This window comes from Onthophagus taurus, chromosome 2, assembly GCF_036711975.1.
Source record: "Onthophagus taurus isolate NC chromosome 2, IU_Otau_3.0, whole genome shotgun sequence".
NCBI lineage: Eukaryota > Metazoa > Arthropoda > Insecta > Coleoptera > Scarabaeidae > Onthophagus > Onthophagus taurus.
The window spans coordinates 21,456,135-21,476,624 of record NC_091967.1 but is presented as its reverse complement, the minus strand read 5'-3'; the positions used below and the strand labels follow the sequence as shown (position 1 = coordinate 21,476,624).

The 20,490-nt window shown below is 35.2% G+C and overlaps 2 protein-coding genes across 3 annotated transcripts in view; both read right to left on the bottom strand.

Annotated features, from left to right (window-relative positions):
* The window catches only part of LOC111426260 (heterogeneous nuclear ribonucleoprotein C), a 230,884-nt gene that overhangs the window by 36,767 nt on the left and 173,627 nt on the right, over positions 1 to 20,490 (bottom strand). For both annotated transcript variants that reach the window (XM_071194494.1, XM_071194495.1), the window contains exon 6: positions 19,322 to 19,339. In XM_071194494.1, coding sequence (XP_071050595.1) covers positions 19,322 to 19,339 — 18 coding nt within the window. The remainder of the gene's footprint in view (positions 1 to 19,321; positions 19,340 to 20,490) is intronic.
* LOC139429138 (lactosylceramide 4-alpha-galactosyltransferase-like) lies at positions 389 to 5,274 on the bottom strand. Its single transcript, XM_071194629.1, has 2 exons — positions 4,601 to 5,274; positions 389 to 689 (listed from the first exon to the last, which is right to left on the bottom strand). Exons 1-2 carry the CDS (start codon positions 5,272 to 5,274, stop codon positions 389 to 391), a joined length of 975 nt encoding a protein of 324 aa, XP_071050730.1.

Here is a 20,490-nt window from a genome sequence, read left to right as displayed (position 1 = left end):
ATATTGCTGCACGTGTCAAATATGCTTCGCATAAGCCGAGCACAATGAAAGAAAGGCAGCGTAGAAATCGCTGTGCTATTTCAGTAACTGCGAGGTTTAAATTGAAACTCGGTTTTAACTGAGCGCGAAATTTTAACCTAAGGCTTACGGTTCATGCTGCGGTGTTGGGTAAGCTCGCAACATACATATGAGTTGGAAGAGGAAAGAGGGAAGCAATCACAGTTTCCCGACGCCTTCGGTAATCCGAAGTTACCCGTTTGGTTTCTGGTGGCGGCGCCGGAAACAGAAACAATACATATGAATTCCTTTCAATCAAAACACTATAATATAAAACCAGTAATTAAAGATTTTTATTTGCATTCACTTTGTTACACATAAAAATAATACGTTAAAAGTAATTAGTTAATGATTTAAAAACTTTAGGACAATTTTTTTTGGCAAAATTTATAATTGGAGCTGCCGAATCGAGTTTAATCCACATTTTATTACTTTGACTATTCCATATATGTAACGTAAAACTTTCTCTTGAAGCTCTTAACACTTCATTTGCATATCTTCTATTAAAATAATTTCTCCAAGATTTCCAATAAATAGGATGAAAATATCTACTTGGTAATATTTTTATATCCGCGCAAGATTTATGGACCACATTTTCTAAATTTTGAGTTTTGCACAAATGTTTTATCCATCTAAAAAATAAAACTTAATCAATTAACTATTTAATAACATTAATTACACTATTAATTAATTAACACTTGATATTTTACTAAATTCTCATTGTGTGGATTTAATTTCTTTTATTAATTAACTTCATAAGCTCAATACAAGCATAAAATGATGAATTACTGTAGACAAATATAAGAAAAATATTATCAGAAAACAAATTTTATAACCCATCAATCTCGGATAAGGCACTTATTACGGGAGAAACAGATTGATTCCTAGCTATATCAAAAAACAAAATAAAAATCAGAATAAGAAAAAACTGAAGGATACTATATCTTTAAAAAAAGTAGATGAGTGCCTTAAAAATTCATTCCACATTGTAAAAGACATCAAATGAATGAGATGCTGTAGAAGTGCTCCAGCCTGCGTGAAATGTGCAGGAGACCATCAAATTACAAACTGCACCAAATCTAAAGACAGAGGTGGAGCTGTATGGAACTGTAGAAAAGAAGATTTAATGCTAACATCAAGAAAGTTATTGCAAAATCATGATAAATTGTCTTTAATATAGTGAGTCCTGAGATATTTTATGCCATATCCGATCAACATTCGGACGTTCATCCATTGATCGATAAACAAACAACACGGTCTTGAAGTATTCTTGAATACCCAGCACATAAATATCTGAATCTAACTCTCTCATTTTTGAGACACCGAAGAGAAATTAATCCTACCTTATAATAAGAGGTTATAAAATGGACTACATCACTCACTCCAACTAAGAGTAATCGAGATTAAGTCATCAATTCAAAAACTGAGTGTCAGTGCAGTTTACTGCCTGCCAAGACATAACACAAATGAGAAGAAGGATACCTCTCACCTTTCGCGTTTAGGATGATAATTTATTGCTAGCGACAAACACGTAGATTGCTCCAGGTTAAACATGACCAAAGGAGGAGAATTACGAAAAACAAGCGAGAAACTGCAACTACCACTTAATAGGAAAGCCGACCTACTGCCTACTGAAAACTACTGACTGGGAAATGTTTCGAATTGAGCTCCAGAACAAAATCAACCTGAACAGTAGCCTTGCATTATAGCGACTGAACAACTAGAAAAAGAAGCAGAATATTTCATCTGTCTTACAACAGTGTCAACATGTCTTACAACATTTTTCACTTGAGATCAGACAATTTAACAAAACAAGACCCAAAAAGTCAGAAGAGAAATTCAAAATCTTCCACAAGATCTTTCAAAAGGATAATCTATGAGCTCTTACCTAGAAGAACTATAAACACTTGAAGGGATTGATTGTTCATTATGGAAGGCAACTAGTCCAGTCTGTTGATTTTCTTGGTAATCTCTGTTCCTCCTATTAGAAATAACAATGGCCCATGGCCAGAAAAATCTGTTGAGATTTTTATTTCCAACTAAGGGCAAAACAATCAAGAAATTACCAATATTGTAAATCAAAGAACAGAAAATATCACCTTCCTCTTGAAGAAGTAATAATTAACCTGAATCCAAAGAAAGCTCCAGTATTTGACCCCATTACAGGAGAAATAATAAAGCACTTGCCTAAAAAAGGTGTGATCTATCTTCTCAACGCAGATTAAAACACATACCTACATCTCCGGTATGTGTTTTAATCGGCTTCCAGCTGAGAGCTGTAAAGTTGCATGCAGAAGTTATCATGTTGCCAAAACCAGGAAAATAACTTAAAGATATTAAAACTTACACATCGATTTCACATTTATCAACAGTCTAAAAAAACTTCTCAGAAAATTACTACTCATAAGACTGGCCAATAATAGAATCTAATAATCTAATCGCAGATTCTCAATTTAGATTCAGGCAAAACCAAAGGAAACTGGTCCTCAACAAGGACCAAGTGCATGGAATAACCATCACCATTGAACATGTTCTTCATAGTTAAACAAGACGATGAATATTGGAACTTGAAAGAGGTAACAGCGGGAGTACTTCAAAGCAGAACCAAGCTACCCTTGGTCTGAAAGAAAATAAAAATAAGGTCAGCAATACAATACTTGACTGTACCAAAACGTAGTGGATAAAGTTTAATGAGCCATCCATCCATATCAACTTTACAGATAAACTACAGTTTATACAGCGTGTCCCGTATCTTCCGCATCAGAGCATTATACGATTGTACGATACATTATTCTGAAGCGATCTTTCTAATAAAATTTTTTCGAAATGTTTATAATCACCGCACGGGAACTGTTTAAACGAACTGTTTTTCGTCCAATCAGCAGATCGCAAATCAGCCTCAGGTAGTCGGTGCCTCCTTCGGCCGGTCCGCTACGCCGATGATAACTCGTTTCCCACGTGTACTCACCAATAGATTCGTCACGGAAAGAGAAATAAACTTTTTCGGTGAATCAAAGTCGTCCGTTATTGGTTGTTGTTAAACAGTTCCCGTGCGGTTATTATAAACATTTCGAAAAAAATTTGTTAGAAAGATCGCTTCAGAATAATGTATTCTACAACCGTATAATGCTCTGATGCGGAAGATACGGGACACGCTGTATATATTATTACCACCGCCTATAGAAATAAGTGACTATGTATGACTTTGGGCAACATACTGGGGTAAAGAGAGCATGTAAGAAAGAAAACAATGGAATTAGCCCCAAAATAGAGACAACTGTATTGGCTAATTAGGAGGAACTCCAAACATCAATCTCTAACAAACTACTGATTTAAATTCAGGTTCTAAAACTAATATAGCACTAGGGCATCCAGCTCTGGAGGTATGATAGTGACTCAAATCAGTGTATTCCAATATGCGAAATTCCTATGTATATATACTTCTGGATTCTAACCGTTAATGAAGAAACTGGTTTTATTTTCCGGCACAATAGTGCTATATAGTGTATAGGAAAAATTAACATTAGATGATAGTTGGGTGTGTTGTTAGAATGTTGTAAAAACTTGACGAATATTTGACAATAGAAATGCCTTTTACCGTACCAATACAGTGGTGGAACCCACAAACAACGCAAACGACTGTCGATAACGCCATCAGTATTAATGCGATATCTGAGTCTAAAAATTCATCGAGTTCTATTCCAGATCGATTTCAAGGCTCAACTATTGCTAGTGCAGAATCATATTTGATTGGACAATTACAGTTAAACGATTATGTTAGCAATTCAGATTTGACCAAAGAAAAGCAGGAAAGCAATTAACTACTTTTTACTCAAACGAAGAAAATTTTGTTTTCTATAACAACATTGATGGTTTAATGTCATGATCACTCATCGGACTTTTTATTGACTGATCAAAACTAAGCGTAAAGAGTTTTACTCCATAAGAGAAACATATTTCCGTGTTTACCTGTTGCGCGCGACGCTTATTTAAATGAAACCTATGAGATTTTGAGATTTATTGCGGAAAATATCAAACACGTGGCGTTTAAGTGGAAAATATGTGCAGACTTGAAAAAAGTGGCTTTAATATTAGAATTGCAATCTGGCTGTGTGAAATATTTTTGTTTCCTCTGTGAATGAAATAGCAGCATGAAATAGCTTTCCTCGTTTAAGATCTGGGTTGGGTTAGGTTGGTATAAATCACTGGTTACAATTGCCAAAGTTATTTTATACCCATTTCACATCAATGACTTTGTGGAGATATTTCGTAAAGATGGAATACGATTTGAATTTCTGACTAATAAATTTCCTAGGCTCAGTGAGAACAAAATTAAAGAGGGGATGTTAGGTGTGGTTCCTCTTTCTTATCAAGTCTTATTTCCACAGAAAACACATTGTCTACATTTGCAGTTTGCCATGTAGACAATTCACATTCCATTGTCAACTCAGTTAATGATTGACATGGAGAACGCTTTCATCAGGAAATAGCAGAGTTTGTGAAACGGTATTAATACAGATTTTGTTGATAATTAATTAATTACCGAAAGTAAACTGTAGATCCAAGAGCAGTCCAATTATTAGGATTATACCGTTTATTTATGTCCTTTAAGATTAAATCAAGAAGCTCAATAGATCCTAAACTTGTACTAAGTCCGATAACACCAATTTCAATACCATCACCTTTTTCGGCATAAGTAACAAAATCATCACCTATTTCATTAAGTGATTTTAGAACGATGATATCAGTATCCATATAAATACCACCATATTTCCACAAAGTAATCGTTCTTAAAAGATCGCTGTAATGGTTTACTTTATAAGGACTTAAATCGATACGTCTATTCCAATATAAAGAATCAACCGGTGTATTTTTTAAATAACGTCCAATATGTGCTTGCACTACTTTTATATTTGGATATGTGTACAAAATATTAAGAAACTTATCGTTTGGTGCCAAATTAGGTACAATTCCTGGAGCTGCATAAATAACAAAAATCGTCCTTTCTGGATGATGAAGTGCGGCAGATTCAATTGAACAAGCTTCACGTTGTTTTAATTCAAACCGACCTTTCTCAAAATGACGAAAAGTTGTTTCCAAAAAGAAAATAGAAGATTCAGGTACATCTAATGATTGTATATCTTGTAATATTTCAGCATTAACTACTAATACTATTAATGTCAGGGGAATAAAATGTTTTTTTATCACTTTTAACATTATCACTACTTCTTTAAACAGTGAATTTTAAAGTAAACTGAACTATTTCCTTCGAAAAACTTGAGTATTTAACTGATTTGGTCCGGATGTGAGTAATAATAATTAATAATTGAATTGATTTGATGGAAATGGAATTTTTGAATCATGTAAAGCATAAAGGAAATAACAACATAACATATTATTCGTAATATTCATTTTGTTTTACACTTTACCCTTATATCAATGACGATACGGTCATAAATGTTTACAGTCAATGTCCATCTAATACGGACCCAAAGGGAAATTTACTACGACGTAAAAAGTAAATAACAGTGAACCGAAGAACGGTTTCGAAGAGCCGATAAAGTGAATGTAGATCCTCTGTATAACCGCAACAGTTTTATTGGTCGTTAAAAAAACTAAACACCAAAACATTATAGGACGTTGTATTTTTTTAGTGCGTCGTCGTGGAGGTGCGTTAATTTATATCGGTTTCGATTCGCACCGCGATAGATCGAATCGCATTAAGCCGTCGTAAAATGTGGGGAAGATGTAAGAATGTTCCGAATTACGACGACGTCCCGCGGTGTTGGAGCTGGATGTTCCCGGATTTTATTGCCGTTCTTAGCTCTCGTCGTAAAACCGCAAACACCGACGGAAACGGATGAGACACGCCCAGCGACCGTGTTCTATTACCTGGAAGTCCGATTCCGGCCCTGATAGGCAAAAGTTTTTGCAATGGCGAACAAGGAATTCGACTCTTGGTGCTTCCCTTATCTCGTGCCCTCCGGAAAAAGTCACGTAAGTGGATCAGAAAGTATAATTATCCTTTCCGAATTCAGTTTCCAAACAATTCCTAACTCAATGTCAAAAAGATTTATAATCATTCTTTCACAAAATTCATTTCAATAATTAGAAATTAATTGAGATAGAGGTTACAATAAAAATAGCGAAAAAGTGTTAAAAGAATATCGATTCGGAAAGAGAAATGTCAGTAAAGGATATAAATAATTCCTCAATTCGTAAATGATGCTGGAACGTGTCCATGTGCTCGAGGGTCGTAGCATGGTGAACGGTAACGGTTCGAATCCACGGGACGAGGCAGAGGGCGGCGCCGAATTGCCCACTTTTGTGCCCGAACGTACTCAAACTGATTGGGAAGTGTAACCCGATCGAACGCCTTTCCATTTGTTATTTTGGGACTGCAGTAGCGCACGAGATTGTCCCTTTAATTCAATTAACCCGGTCGCCGAAAGCGAACCCCTTCGAATAAAAATGACCAAATCAAAGTCCGATCCTGTGCTTTACGAGTGTGCGACGTCGTCATAGAATATTTAAAGGTCAAGGGAGTGGCCATAAATTTATTGAATTTATCCCATAAATTAAAAAAACATACTTTGTTATATTTGAGATACTCGATTTAACTGGTAAACAAATTTGACACAATTCTTACGTTAATAAGAAGACTAGTAAGACGAGAAGTTGTTAAATATATTATATATAGTAGAAGAGTATGTGTATTCATCACATTTTATTAATATGTGATTCATCACACAAATAATTTTTGCATTGAGTGCTCACTGCAGGAAATAAGATTGTAGTTATCGCAAACTATTTTGAATTTCTCGAAATTTTTGGAAGGAATTGCGTAACACTATTTTCTATTGAAACGTGAGTTTGTTGCTTGAATTGGAATCAGTTGTTGCGGTTGTTACGGTGCCATTGGTATCTGGTCCTCTAAGTCGCCAGTGTCGCCACCAACACGCTTATCAAGCGGGAAAGTCAGTAGAATTGGCTCTACACAAGTTGGTTGGTAGAGTATCCAGGACGCTCCAGGATAAAGAGATATTCGTTTGTGTATTTCTGGGTATATAAGGTGCGTTCAACAACGCAATACCACATTCTCTTGAAAGAACTCCTCTTGACAGGAGAGTGGAATCAATTATAGTGGGTTGGATCTGCATTATGCTTGATAACAAAATAGTTTCTAGTGCACTCCACGGTGACACAATACGCTTCAGGCCGGGAGGTGGCTGTCCGCAAGGGTGATAACCTGATTGCGATAGTAAAGCCATTGGTGTAGAAATACAAGAGTACGCTGATGACATTGTCGTTATGGTCAAAGGAACCTGTTTGTCGAGAATGTCCAAAGTCTTCCAGGCGATCCTAGACACTATTTGCGCTTGATGTAAAGGGAAGAATATCTAGGAGTAATTCTAGACAAACCCCTCTCATGGAATGGACATTTGCAGGAAGTTTTACACAAAGCTAGATTATCCTTGTGGACTTATCATAGTCTTTGTGGAAATAATTGTGGTCTAACCCCTGAAAGACTGGACTGTGGTTAGACTTATGATCACATACGGAGCGGTAGCCTGGTATAGGAAAGCCCGACAGATTTCAGTTATTAGTAAACTTTCACGGATTCAACGACTAGTTGGATTGGCAATCTCTGGTGCGATAAGCACAACGCAAAACTTCCGCCAGGAATACAGTATAGTACGTACTCAGGCTGTAAGCTTGCTTAATCCGAAGTGTCTGGCAGTATACTCCTGCCTAGTGATGTAAAAAGTAATATTACCGGCAATTTAAGTAATATTACGTAATATTTCCTGCTAAGTTACCCTCTAAATACAGATTAAAATATTGTTCAACATCGGTTATAAGAGACATCTATCGTCCAAGAGTTCAGTTAGAATTGCTCTATGATGTCTGTAATATCAAAAAAATCGGGGAATACCTAGGGACTTTGATTAAATATTTTGAAGCAAATGTTCCTACAATATCAAAGGTTTTTGATGCCTTTTTGGAAATAGAAGCTGCTATATCACCACAATTATTATCAACATCGGTACTTCAAGATGAGCAGGACACAATTAAAGGTATTTTAATGTCAAGGATGAATATATCGATAAATCCGATACATATAGCCGCTAATTTACTGGAACCAGCAAATAGAGGACGATATTTAAGTCCAGAACAAAATTTGATTGCCACAGAATTCTGCAAGCAGAACATCCATTGCTAGCACGAGAAGGCAGCGCTAAAGCGTTTGTTTGTCCAAAGTCAGCAGTTGGTATATCATTTGCGATGACCAAACATAGGATTGGATTACGAGCTGAAGAGAGCCTACGCCTACTGTGGACCGTCGTCTCATTATGTGCAGTGTTACCAACTAAGTTACAACTTTTCTTAGACACAATTTTCTTTGTTTGCCAGGATTTTGTTGCTTCTAAGATTAATCCAACTTTTTCTATAGAATTACAGAAGTAAATTTTTGATACTGATCGATGCAAATGGCCATCTGTTAGTGTTTCGTTGAGCTGTATACTCATGCACCAATTTATATGAGTTGTTTTGCTACATTTTCGGTAAATATATAAAAACTGTAAATTTTTTAAGTAAATTTGAAAGAAAACGAATTGAAGATAGATTAGATAGAAAGATTATATTGTGAGATGAATTCTTTGTAATTTTTAAGTAACTAATTTTGGAAATGTGTCCACTGGACACTCTGGGGTTGTTAAGGATTAATATTAAATATAAGACCTAAGTTTAATTAGGTAACGCTGAATTTAAATTACAGTTTAAATAATATCACTTTAATCACGTCGATTATTGTTGCTGCAGTAATTGGGCAAACTTTCACAAAAGTTAATCATGACTGAGCAATCTCAAAATTCTTCCAGAATTCTTGTGATTATCTTGTATTTTCACAGAGTAACCCAAAAGGATTTAGGTTATATCTTTGTCTTACTCATAGAATATTGTTTTTCATTCGTCTACTGGCGTACTAAATATATGCAGTGAGCGTGCATTTTTGTTAAAACATTATAGAAATATCTATTATACAATAACTATAAATATTATGACGTAGAACGGATTTGGTTTATATATTTTAAACGATGGCATGCCCTGGTTCAAAACAACACTGGTATCTGTTCTGGTATTCAGTAATACTCTTGGATCATCGGTGTGGCCTTCTTCAATGATAGGTTACTGAACACAAGTCATTGGAGTGTACCTTTATAAGAGGTCTTGCTCGGACCTAAACTAATATGTTCTCAGAGCCACATATATAGAATGTCTCCATCGTTGCTGGAGACGTAACATGCAAAGGGGTCTACTTGGCACATTAGTAGCGCTGCTCATACAGGTACTAACCTTTAGCCTAGCTGTATTGCATACGATTTGGAAATGAAGAGTGCCTTAAGAAGATATCAGTCACAGTTTTATAGTTACTATCATGAAGCTGGGGTCTATAATATAACATATTCGTGTTGTCTAATGTAAACAGCCCCGTTGGCAAAGCGCCGAATCTTAATAGATGGATATAAATTGCGGATCGTTATCGAAAAGCACTGTTCGGAATATTTAAAACGTAATAAAACTTGCTTTACGATAAACCGAATGATGGTTAAATAAACGCTGTTGGCCATTGGTAAACCTTGCGTTTTAATGAAGCATACTATACTTATAGTTTAACTATTGTGTATTTCATGATAACAATTACGGTATGCTGCTTATTGCTAATGCTGCCTAAGGGAACGTGAGACAACAGGAGTAATCGGATGACTGTGTTGGACCAATAACGACCAACATAGTTGGGTATTATGATAACATTGATAACCAACCGTAACCAAACGTATCATATTGTATGGCACGCAGCCTCTCTTTAAACAAAAAATCGTTGGATGACATAACATAAGTGTTTCAGAACCGAGTGTTCGGAGTGGTTAATTGCGATGTTCGGAGAGATCTACATAACTTTCTCACTGGATTTCTCATCGACTTTAATCAATTAATTCCGGTAGTTCGATCAGAAAGATCCTAAAGACCTGCCTGAAGGTCTTTAGGATTTTAAAACGACTTATTTCCAAAATGGCATAACAGCCCATGGGAATCTTACATTGATTTCTTATTTTTATCGCTGAATATTTATGAGCTCCAATACCTGAGCTTTCTTGATTTGTTCAAAGTAACAGTCGTGAATTCTGGACATTGACTGTTTGGGGAACCGCTCTTAAGTGATTTCAAAATGCGGCTAAATCTGCCATGATATAAATACAGCTTCGTTGGTTGTTGAGAACTACACCATATCGGGTTGGATTATTCTGGGTATAATATCTCGTTGGCCATAAGACATGAAGTTAAAAACTTCTACTTCTACTCGGTCAATTTGTTGATTGATATGAGGATTTAATATAGGCCAAAAACAAACCCGTAGCTTTAGAAAGCCTTTCGCAGATTCACAACCTTGTCATTTGAATACGTGTTTCTCGTTTGTTATGCCATCAAACGTTGTTTGCTTCTCTGCCTATGTTCAAAGCGCGGTATTGCCTTTGAGCTTATTGGAAAATTCTTCCGTGTCCTCTAGAAGTCTAGGCGATCGCTACTGAATCACGGCAGTTATCGTTTTCATGGAGGTATATTTTACGGCTGACCTAGAAAGCTAACAACAGCTTCGTAAGTAATTCGTAAACTTATTCGGATTCGGACTCAGATAGTAGTAAATATGAATTAAAAGACAAATATAATTATAATGACAAAAGTAATGACGAAATCAAGAAATCAACAGCTTCGTACATAATATCTTGATGATAATATACAAAGTAAACCTCCTACAAGAGCACCATAGCATCACGTAAACTGTGTATACATTTAAAGTCTTAAAATTAATTTTATTACAGGAATTCAATAATGACTTTTATGTGATTAGTTTTAAAATTTGGTTGTAATTTTATTGTTATAACTTACTTTGGTTGTAACTTAAAATTACAAATGAAATTTATGATCTAACATAAAACGTATGATCCACGTTTTATGTTATTGTTATTATTGTGAATGTGTCGTGTCGACTTACAATCTATAACGACCAATATCGTTGCCTTTCAAGTGCTCTTCAAGGAGGACTTTCCAAGTAAATACTTTGGATCTCTTGGGATTCAAATTCAATGTTTGTATCCATGTTGTCAAGTTTACAGTGAATTTCATCTGCCTATCATCCTTATTGAAACGAAAACGGAACTGAATTTTTTATTACTTGTAAAGAGTGACCACAAAAACAGGGCTTAAGACGACCCTCAAACATATGCCATCAAACATAGATGCCCTTAAAATTTCGGATTGAGCATATTTCTTATTAGGAACATGAAAGGTTTTATTTTCTCGTTCTGCACAAAAATATATTAGATATTTCTGGATGGATTTCGAATTATTAAATCATGATGTTAACCATATCCGAGAATTTTATTATCGATTCTCGACTCCTTTTCTCTCTATATATGAGGACGAAAATATGAACAAACTGTCCTCTCCGGTAACGAGATTTCATACATAATTAAGAACAAAGCATCATGAACTATAATGATATGATCAGGCTGGAAAAACTGCATAAACAGTCGTTTGTTTTCGTGTCCAACGTAATAAGAAATTGAATTATTTGTTTGATATGAGCCTAAACGAATGTAATACTGTCAATGGTAGAAATCTAAACAAGTGATTAGTTTTCTCAGTGTCTATTTCACAGTAATCAACTTCAAGGTATGGATACCATGGGTTTTATTAAAACAATTTTTGTTTACTCGCTCTGTAATTATTTTTGTGTGACGTAATTCTGCGAGATGGTGCTTCGTTAACAAAATTGAATAAAAACGTAATCTGATTATTAGGGAGTGTAGGATCATATTTTGGCGTAAAGGAGTAAAATCTTTTTAAGTTGCATAGGCGACCTAAGTCTTAACCAAAGTCTGATTTGAGAGACCAATGAAGAGCTAAAGTTGAAGATATGGGATTCTAAACCGTTTTGGACATTATCTCTTTGATCCATTTATTACTTAATATATTATAAACATATTTTCAAATTTTGCAAAATAAATTAGTTATTGTTATTTTCCACTCACATTGGAAATCCTAGTTAATTCAACATTTTATTTCCTTTATCCTTTTTAACGATGTTAGTGTAAACAGTAAAAATCATATATGTCGACATTTCAATAAATTATTGATTAACCTCAATAAATTAATTACTAATTGTGAAAACTTACAATACAGTGAATTGTTTCAATTGTTGGTTACAATTGTTAATTGCTTTACCTATTGATGTTTGCCCAACAATGCGGCGAGGCAAATCCACAATTTAGTGCATAAAAGCGATTTGCAGATATCTGACACAAAACTTCTGTATATGTCGCAGCATCATTTCTAACGGAAATATCTTAACTTAAAAACCATTTCATTAAAATATAATAATTTTAAGACAAAATGAGAAACATTATATTTTTTATTAAGAAAACATTTCAATTGGAATTCAATCGATATTAAAATATTATGGATCAACATCATAACATCTCAAATAATAATATAAGACAACGCAAAATAATTATAAAGGAGAATGGAGGTAAGGAAAGGTAGAGGAAAAGAATTTAGGAGTTGTGAAGGGATGTTGATGGCAACGGAACCCGGACGTTGAATATTTCAAACCGTCACCAGAGTTTGATTATCTCGTGTATCCGCGGTTTTTGGGTTTCCTCATCTAATAATAAACAAAGTCACTAAACAACCCATACGGAATGAAATAAGAAAGCATTATATTAATGTCGATAATATTAGCATCGGCCGAAAATCGCGAAAATCTTAATTGTAAAATATTGTACATACATCTTCATGAGGTTCTCAAACTTTGGATAATTTGTCAAGGTCATCTCTTCTTTATTATTTTTCTTATTGTGTGGTCCCAAGTTTATTTCGGTCGCCTCCCTTTTTCTTCCATTGTGGTTTGCACTCCTGTATTCTTATCAAATGCTGTATATATATTCTTCTCTTGGTTCTATATTAAAATCTGTTCAGATTTGTTCATTTGTCGTTCTCCCCATTTTTGTCACTCCCCTTGCTCTTCATAAATATTTCATTTCTACTGCTTTAATCTTGCTTTTATCTTTTACCAATAACATCCTCGATTCACATCCGTACTTCAGGACATACCTATATATCGACTTGTAAACTTTTATTTTTGTTTATGTTGACACTTCTGCAGCATTATGCTCTGTTTGCTTTTCTTATTCTATTATTTAATTTTATATCTTGTCTCCCATTTTGTTCTATATTAATCGTTAAATATTGGAAACAATCAATCTGTTCAATTAGTTCTCTCTCTATTTTTATATGTTATACTTTTTGTTCTCCAGATATAGTCGTAACATTACTTTTATTTTTAATTAAGCTTATTCCATTTCCGGATAATACTTATACACTATATATTAATATTATCACTTTATTTTTATTCAACTTTCCATATGTGCGCTATTGATACTTTATCAAAGGCATGAACTAAATCCGAAAGACAAACTTAAAACCGTTAATGTTAAAGACAATTTCACATTACACTCTTTCGACATAGTTAATTTGTATACTAATATCCCGATCAAAGAAACTTTAAACATCCTCAAATATTTGTTATTGAACGCTTTTCCTAATAGAATAGACTCTAAAAATACCTATTTTTGCATATTCGATAGCAATGTACACAAATGTCAAGATTCTTGTTAATTCGAAAGACCAAAACCAATAAATTAGATGATAAATAGGAAGAGTGAAAAATAATCCCAGCGATGCAATGATTTTGAAAGTTATATGTATGAAATTCGACATTGATTCTATGTCTATTTATAAGATTTCAAATATCTAATAATGACTTACTTCCCAAGTAAACTTATGATAGCAACATAAGTTTTCCACGCTAATGGAAAAATTATTAACTATTATCGGACGTATTATATTGAATATTCAAAGCAACATTTCGAAGTGGAATCGAAATACGTGGGGAATGTTGGATAAGTTGAACTAAAAATTTTTTATTGACAAATAACTGTCATTTCTGTGGTCGAAAATTGAAGTAAATTATTCAAATACTTGTCAATCAGTCTAAAATCAATTCGTATAGATAAATTCCCCTACGTGTTTTTTTTTGTTCCATGTTGAAATTTTCATTACCTACACTATTTACCGCAGAGCGCCTGAATTTCAAGTTGCCTCGAGAGAATGTAGTAATGAATATGTACCTATAGTGTAATATAACTATATATTGAAGTACTCAATATTGAGTATTTAGTTATTGACTTCAACATAATTGTCGAGAAGGTGCGCTTTTTTAGGCCATCACAGCGGTGTAACATATTATATTGCCCCATATGTTTCGGAAAAAATGAGAACTCCAATTCGGTTGAAGACCAATACATTCTTTTCTGAGGTTTATTTGTGATATATTATTACACTCGGGCTTATGCGGTAATTATCCCCTTGCCATTATTATTATCCATTACTATCATATCCAATCATTACTCAACATCATAAAAAAAATTCTAGAAGATATTATAGATGATTCAATTGAAAGATGAGCGATAGTAAACGCACTGGAAAACTGTATAATTGATTCAATATATACTGATATTATTGAAAACATCTATAAGAGAGTAATGAGAAAACCGAAAGACAGAAACCAAAAAAATCAAACTGGAGAGAGGCATAAGACAACAAGGTATCATATCATCGGAGTGCATATTTGTACTAGAAGACATATTTAGGAAATTACATTGGGAAAACCGTGGGGTTAGTATCGAAGGAGAAAGATACGCAGATGATGTACTCATTGCGAATAATCCAAAAGAACTGGAAATAATGATACATGAACCATAGGAAATATCGAAAGAAGTAGCACTAATGATGAATATAAGTAAAACAAAAATGATGAAAAAGCAACACAACTCAACAATCAACTTATTTGCTGAAAACGAACAACTATAGAAGAAGTAGAAGACTATATATGTCTAGAACAAAACATAAGAGCAGATAAGCAAATGCAAACGGCGAATCTGAGTACGAGAATAAGATTAACGTGGACAGCGTTAGGTAGACCAAGACATATGTAGGACAAGAACACGAAATTTAACATATATCAAGCTACAGGTATCATGGGTAAACATGGACACTTATCAAAAAATCTATACGCAAGATACAAGTTACCTAATAACAGAATGGAAACTGTGAGCAGAGAAATGTTAAATAAAGAGTGAGAGAGAGAGAATAATTATCAGTGCGTGAGACTTGATAAATCAGTCGTAGACAGGTGTTTTTCAAAGGACAATCACCTGTTTATCGGTATTTTCTTCAATTTTTAATAGTGTTGTCCTCTAGTGGCAAATCTTTTCTTTTTTTAATCTTGGGGCAATGCCACCCACCACCAGGTACCTAGTCTTTTCCGGGTTAATAGAGAGCCCATAGTTCTCATATTGTAATTTTAATTTGCGCAGCAAGTAATCCACGTCTAATCTATCGTTGGCAATGATCACCTGGTACTTCCGGAAATGTCACCTTCAACAAAACGTCAGCAAATACGAGGTAACATGTTTCCACCTAAACAAAAAAATTGCTTATTCACGACAAAATACCTTGATGTTATACTTTATTCTTCTTCTTCTTATTACGCCCTCTCTTTCCGAAGGTCGGCGATCCAATTAGCTATGATGATTTTTGCGGTTGCAGCCCGGAATACCTCTGTGGATGAACGACTAAACCAACGTCGTAGGTCTTTCAGCCATAAGTTTTGGCGTCTTCCCACAGATCTTTTTCCCTCTATTTTGCCTTCAATGATTAAACGAAGAACATGATACCTTTCACCTCTCATTATGCGCACTATGTATTGAATTTACGCTCTTTTACTGTTCTCGGCAATTCTTTCTCCTTATCCATTCGCTCAAGCACTGTTCATTGGAATTCATTAGATATTTTCTCCGTCCATGAGGATGGATTCGACGGTAAACATACATTTCTAATGCATTTATTCTATTGTCCAATGATGGGCTGAGTGTCCAACGTTCTGATCCATACAGTAATACTGGAAATATGTAACATCTCAGTAGATGTATTCGTAGTTGGAGGCTTAAATGTTTGTTTGTAAGGATTTTTTTCAATGCAAAGAAGCATCTTGCTGGTTCAATTCGGGCGAGTACTTCGATTTTTGGATCATTTCTGTTGTCGACTAAGGCACCTAGATATTTGTATGTGAATACTTGCTCTACAGGACGATCATCAACGTAGAGTGTCTCGCGGGTTTCTGTCTTCGAAAATATCATCAGATTGGTCTTGTTTGTGTTTATTTGAAGGCCGTATGATTCGCTGTGTTGTTGTATGCGAATGTAAGCTTTGTAACTGCATCATATTTTCGGCTAAAACGCAAAGCGAAGGTTGTTACGTACGACACCATGTACTTTTACGCCCACTTCCTCGTTTCCAATGATTTCGTCAAATACTTTTTGAGAGTAGATGTTGAACAAGAGAGGGGAATCTATTCTTTTTTCGTATTATACTTTATAGAACGTTCTTATTGAAAGAAGATATAATGAAAACAGTGGAGACTTAAAACAATACATACAAAAGCGCTGTAGAGCAACATGTGGAGCGTTGGCCTCCACACTGCACTCAGCAGCCCTGAGCCTCGTTTTTCCAACCTGAGCGTCAGTATAGCTTAACAATCCTTATATCCACACAATCGATGCTCAGCTTAATAATACGATGAGAATGATCGCAGGGGTTATACTCTAGTGGAGTGGCTCCCACTACTGAGCCAAATAGCACTCCCAAACCTACGCCGCATAAGTACACTCAGGAGTAAGTACAAGAAGATATTAAGCAACCAAAATCTACCAACACACGAGGAGATTGAGGATGCCAACTACACTCGCAATTGATCCAGAAAGTGACTGCCACAGATGAAGATTTTAGCCTGAGTAAAGTTAGCGTCAAGAATGGATAGCAAAGCAGAACAATCAGACCTCCATGTGATGTTACCCAAAAGTCTCTTGGTTTTAATTTACCACCAGTTCAACTCTAAAAGGAATGCGGTCCCAGCATGGCAGCTGCGCCTAGTTTTTGCATAAATGGGGCCACGAAACATATTATAGACTATATAGATTGCCCTACTTTGGTGACTCCAGAATCAATATCTTACATAAATGAACTAAACGTATATTGTTTTTATATTATTTTATTTCATTCTGTTTTATTATTATTTTATTTTGTCGTATATTTTATATTCTGATAGTAATTTCCGTTTTCGGTGTGTCTTGATGTCATACGCTAAATAATAAATAACTAAGTTTCTCTGTGTATTATACGAAACATATCTGACAACATAAGTAATTTTTAAAACATTTCGATTAATAATTTCATAATATACCTTAAAGTTAATTTTAAACATAATTACACATTTTGTTAATTGTAGTAATAAGTGCAATATAATATAATTGTTAAACACATTGAAATCGTTGATAATCTCACTAATTGTAAGTGGAGAACGCAGTATTTGGCTCACTTTGTGTAGAATCTTGTGGCACACCATAATTTTGGAGTAACATTTCCCCTTACATAATATGTATTATACTGGATCCACAAGATAAGTCCTCATTAAGAGTAGCTGTTTCCCTTTTACAATATCAACATTACAGTAATAACATTGCAATATTCACCACATAAAATGCATGTGTTAGGTCGAGTTGATTTAACCTCACGTCCTATATGTTATCGAGGTCGTTAATTACAAACTTCAGGACATGATAGAACATTTCCCTCTGTATACGTTAGCGATAATCTTTTCAAATATATATTAATAAAATTAATTATAACAAAATAGAGCATATATAAATGTAAATATTGTTACGTAAATAGAAATATTACATATTTAAACGTCTTATATTGTAAAATCTTACAAAACAATGATGTAATCTACTTTTTACCCAGTGGAAAATTGCATGACACCGCAGGGATGTTGCTCGAAAGTAAATCCCTCGACGAATTTCGCACAGTTCCAGTCGTTTACCTCTTTTGGGTTGTCGCCGGCGAGATGGCGCAATAATGAAATTTCAAGCGGTCGGTACCACTTTAATTAAAGAAGGCCTTTTCCACATATAGAGTTTGCAATTTTGGCTTTCGTACATGTCGTCAACGCTTGAAAACTAAAGTCGAGTTAAATTTAGTTTAAAAATAAAAAGTCCTGGAAATTGCCATGAAAATGCATTAACTTTTTTTTAGGCGGAAGGTTCTTAAACATCGCCGTCGAAAAAAGTGGATAAGATTCTTCCTTTTTTTAAGGGTGAGACCACCAGTTCTACCTGTTGCTCGGTGAACGGATAAAAAAGGGGTTGCAAATGTAGCACGACCTACGCTTTTATCGATCCTCGATTTAACATAGAATCCGTATGCAAATGGTACGTGATAGCGAACTGATGATAGCAATGTTGGTATCGATGATGGGTTTAATGGTGTACCTTGCACTGAAATTATACTAGATAGCGTAGGAATACTAGGATGTGAATATAGGTGTAGATTAATAAAAATCGTTTATGGTTTGTTTTAATACCAATGTTGTTTTATTCCGAATTGTTTTGATTTCTATGTAACTTATTATTTCCCCTTTGTTTAACTTTCTGAAACAATAGATGTTATTTCATTGTGCGAATATCACCTATAAAAACTAACCTCGCTGGGATTTTGTATTTGTAAAGTTCTGTTTTACATTTTAGAGTCAATGGGAAACGATTCAAGCGCGGTTTGTTTTCGCGTTGCTTTCGCAACACTAATTACTACGTTTAAAAAGCGCCGCCGCTATTTCATTCCAATACATAACTTTTGCAAATTTGAAATTAAACCGGTAAACGAAACAACGAAATAAGCAGAAAGGGGGAGCACTTGTTTTACGGTGGCATCGGCGTCGGTGTGCTGCGTTCGTCGCTTCAAAACAAATACCGGCAGCAATTAGCGCGCCGCGGCGCCTGCTCGAGTGGCCACACTAATTGGAGGAAAAAGGGTGTCAATAATCCTTAATAAAACATCGGTGGTCGACGCGACGTTGCCTTATTGAAATTTTAATTAACGATGAAGAGGTGTTTTTGGATGCAAAGCTTTGATCAATTTTGCTTTTTCATCTAGCGTTAAATTTGTTCCCGAAAAAAAAAGTAATAATAAATGAAAGGATCGAAATATTTTCGTATGCATGCAAAGAGAATTTAAAACTCACCTGTCGTAGTAATAATCCCTGTAACACAAAGAAACAGAATTTATTAATTAAAGTTTAAAACAAAGAGATCAATCAACAGTTTTTTAAGTAGAACAACAAAAGTGTGACATAAATTGCATGTACTATTCAAGTATCTATATAGAATAAAAGAAGATAAAATCTCTTAAATTAGATTCCTTGTAAATTTTTCAAGCGTCATTTGTCGTTTAAACGGAATAACTTCTTGTCGTTATTAAAGAAAACGAACAATAAAGGCATTAATCGGAGTACGTTTTAACTGCGTCCAAAGTCGTCTTTCCAAGAACGTCACCGGAATAAGATAAGACAAAAAGGGAGGAAACCCCCGAATAACGGAAGAAGACGGAAATTAAAAGACAGTGGATGGTAGAGGGAACGATTTATCCCTACACGGCGTTCTGTGGACAAATCCAATTACCTCCGCTAGCGTCGCTTCCGGTAAACACGGTATCTTTGACGGCGGAAGTCGCGCGCAGCCGCCGCTTCGTTCCGGGATTACTTCTGTATTATAACAAGTTTTTGACGAGATTATCGCGCACTCTACCCCGGAATTTAAACTCAAATAAATTGTTTCGCATAATACGTCTTTCCTTTCGAAAAGGGGCCGAGCGTCCTGGCAGCTTCCAGTTTTAATATCGTTTTTCTTCGCTTTCGACCCTCGGCGTCATAATTTTCTTTTAGGCGATTTCGAAGACGTGCAACGTTGTCCTCGCTTCATTGCGAAACGTCCCTGAATTTTATCCAGAAAATTTTGTTCAAGTTATCGGTTGGAAACAGGATCGATCTCAAAAACCAATTTTGAGAACTGATTCAACCGAAACCAAGTTTTAATAGATGATAGAAACGGAAACGTATAGAGGATAGAACTGACCGTGTCTATAGAGAGTAGATCTTTTCTTTCAAATTATCCCCGTCGAAGGATATAAAAGTAAATTGGTGGGGAAGGTTTATGACCAGAGAAACCACGGACGGTTTGATTGGCTTGGACATCGTCTCGTTCTCCCAGTGAAACCCAAGTAATCCCTTTGTCAGCGTTCGGGTGGTCTCCAGACGCAGAGCGTCACCTACCGGTCGAAATTAATAGTAATCTAATTCGTGTCTCATTTCCTCTGAAGCTCCGGGACTCCGGATAACGGTAACGGGATCTCTGC

What these genes read in the sequence shown, in the direction of transcription:
- LOC139429138 (XM_071194629.1), bottom strand. Translation starts at nt 5,274, where the DNA reads ATGTTAAAAGTGATAAAAAAACATTTTATTCCCCTGACATTAATAGTA. An exon ending in GGATCTACAGTTTACTTTCG is followed by an intron (nt 690 to 4,600) that starts GTAATTAATTAA and finishes TTTATTTTTTAG; the next exon opens with ATGGATAAAACATTTGTGCA.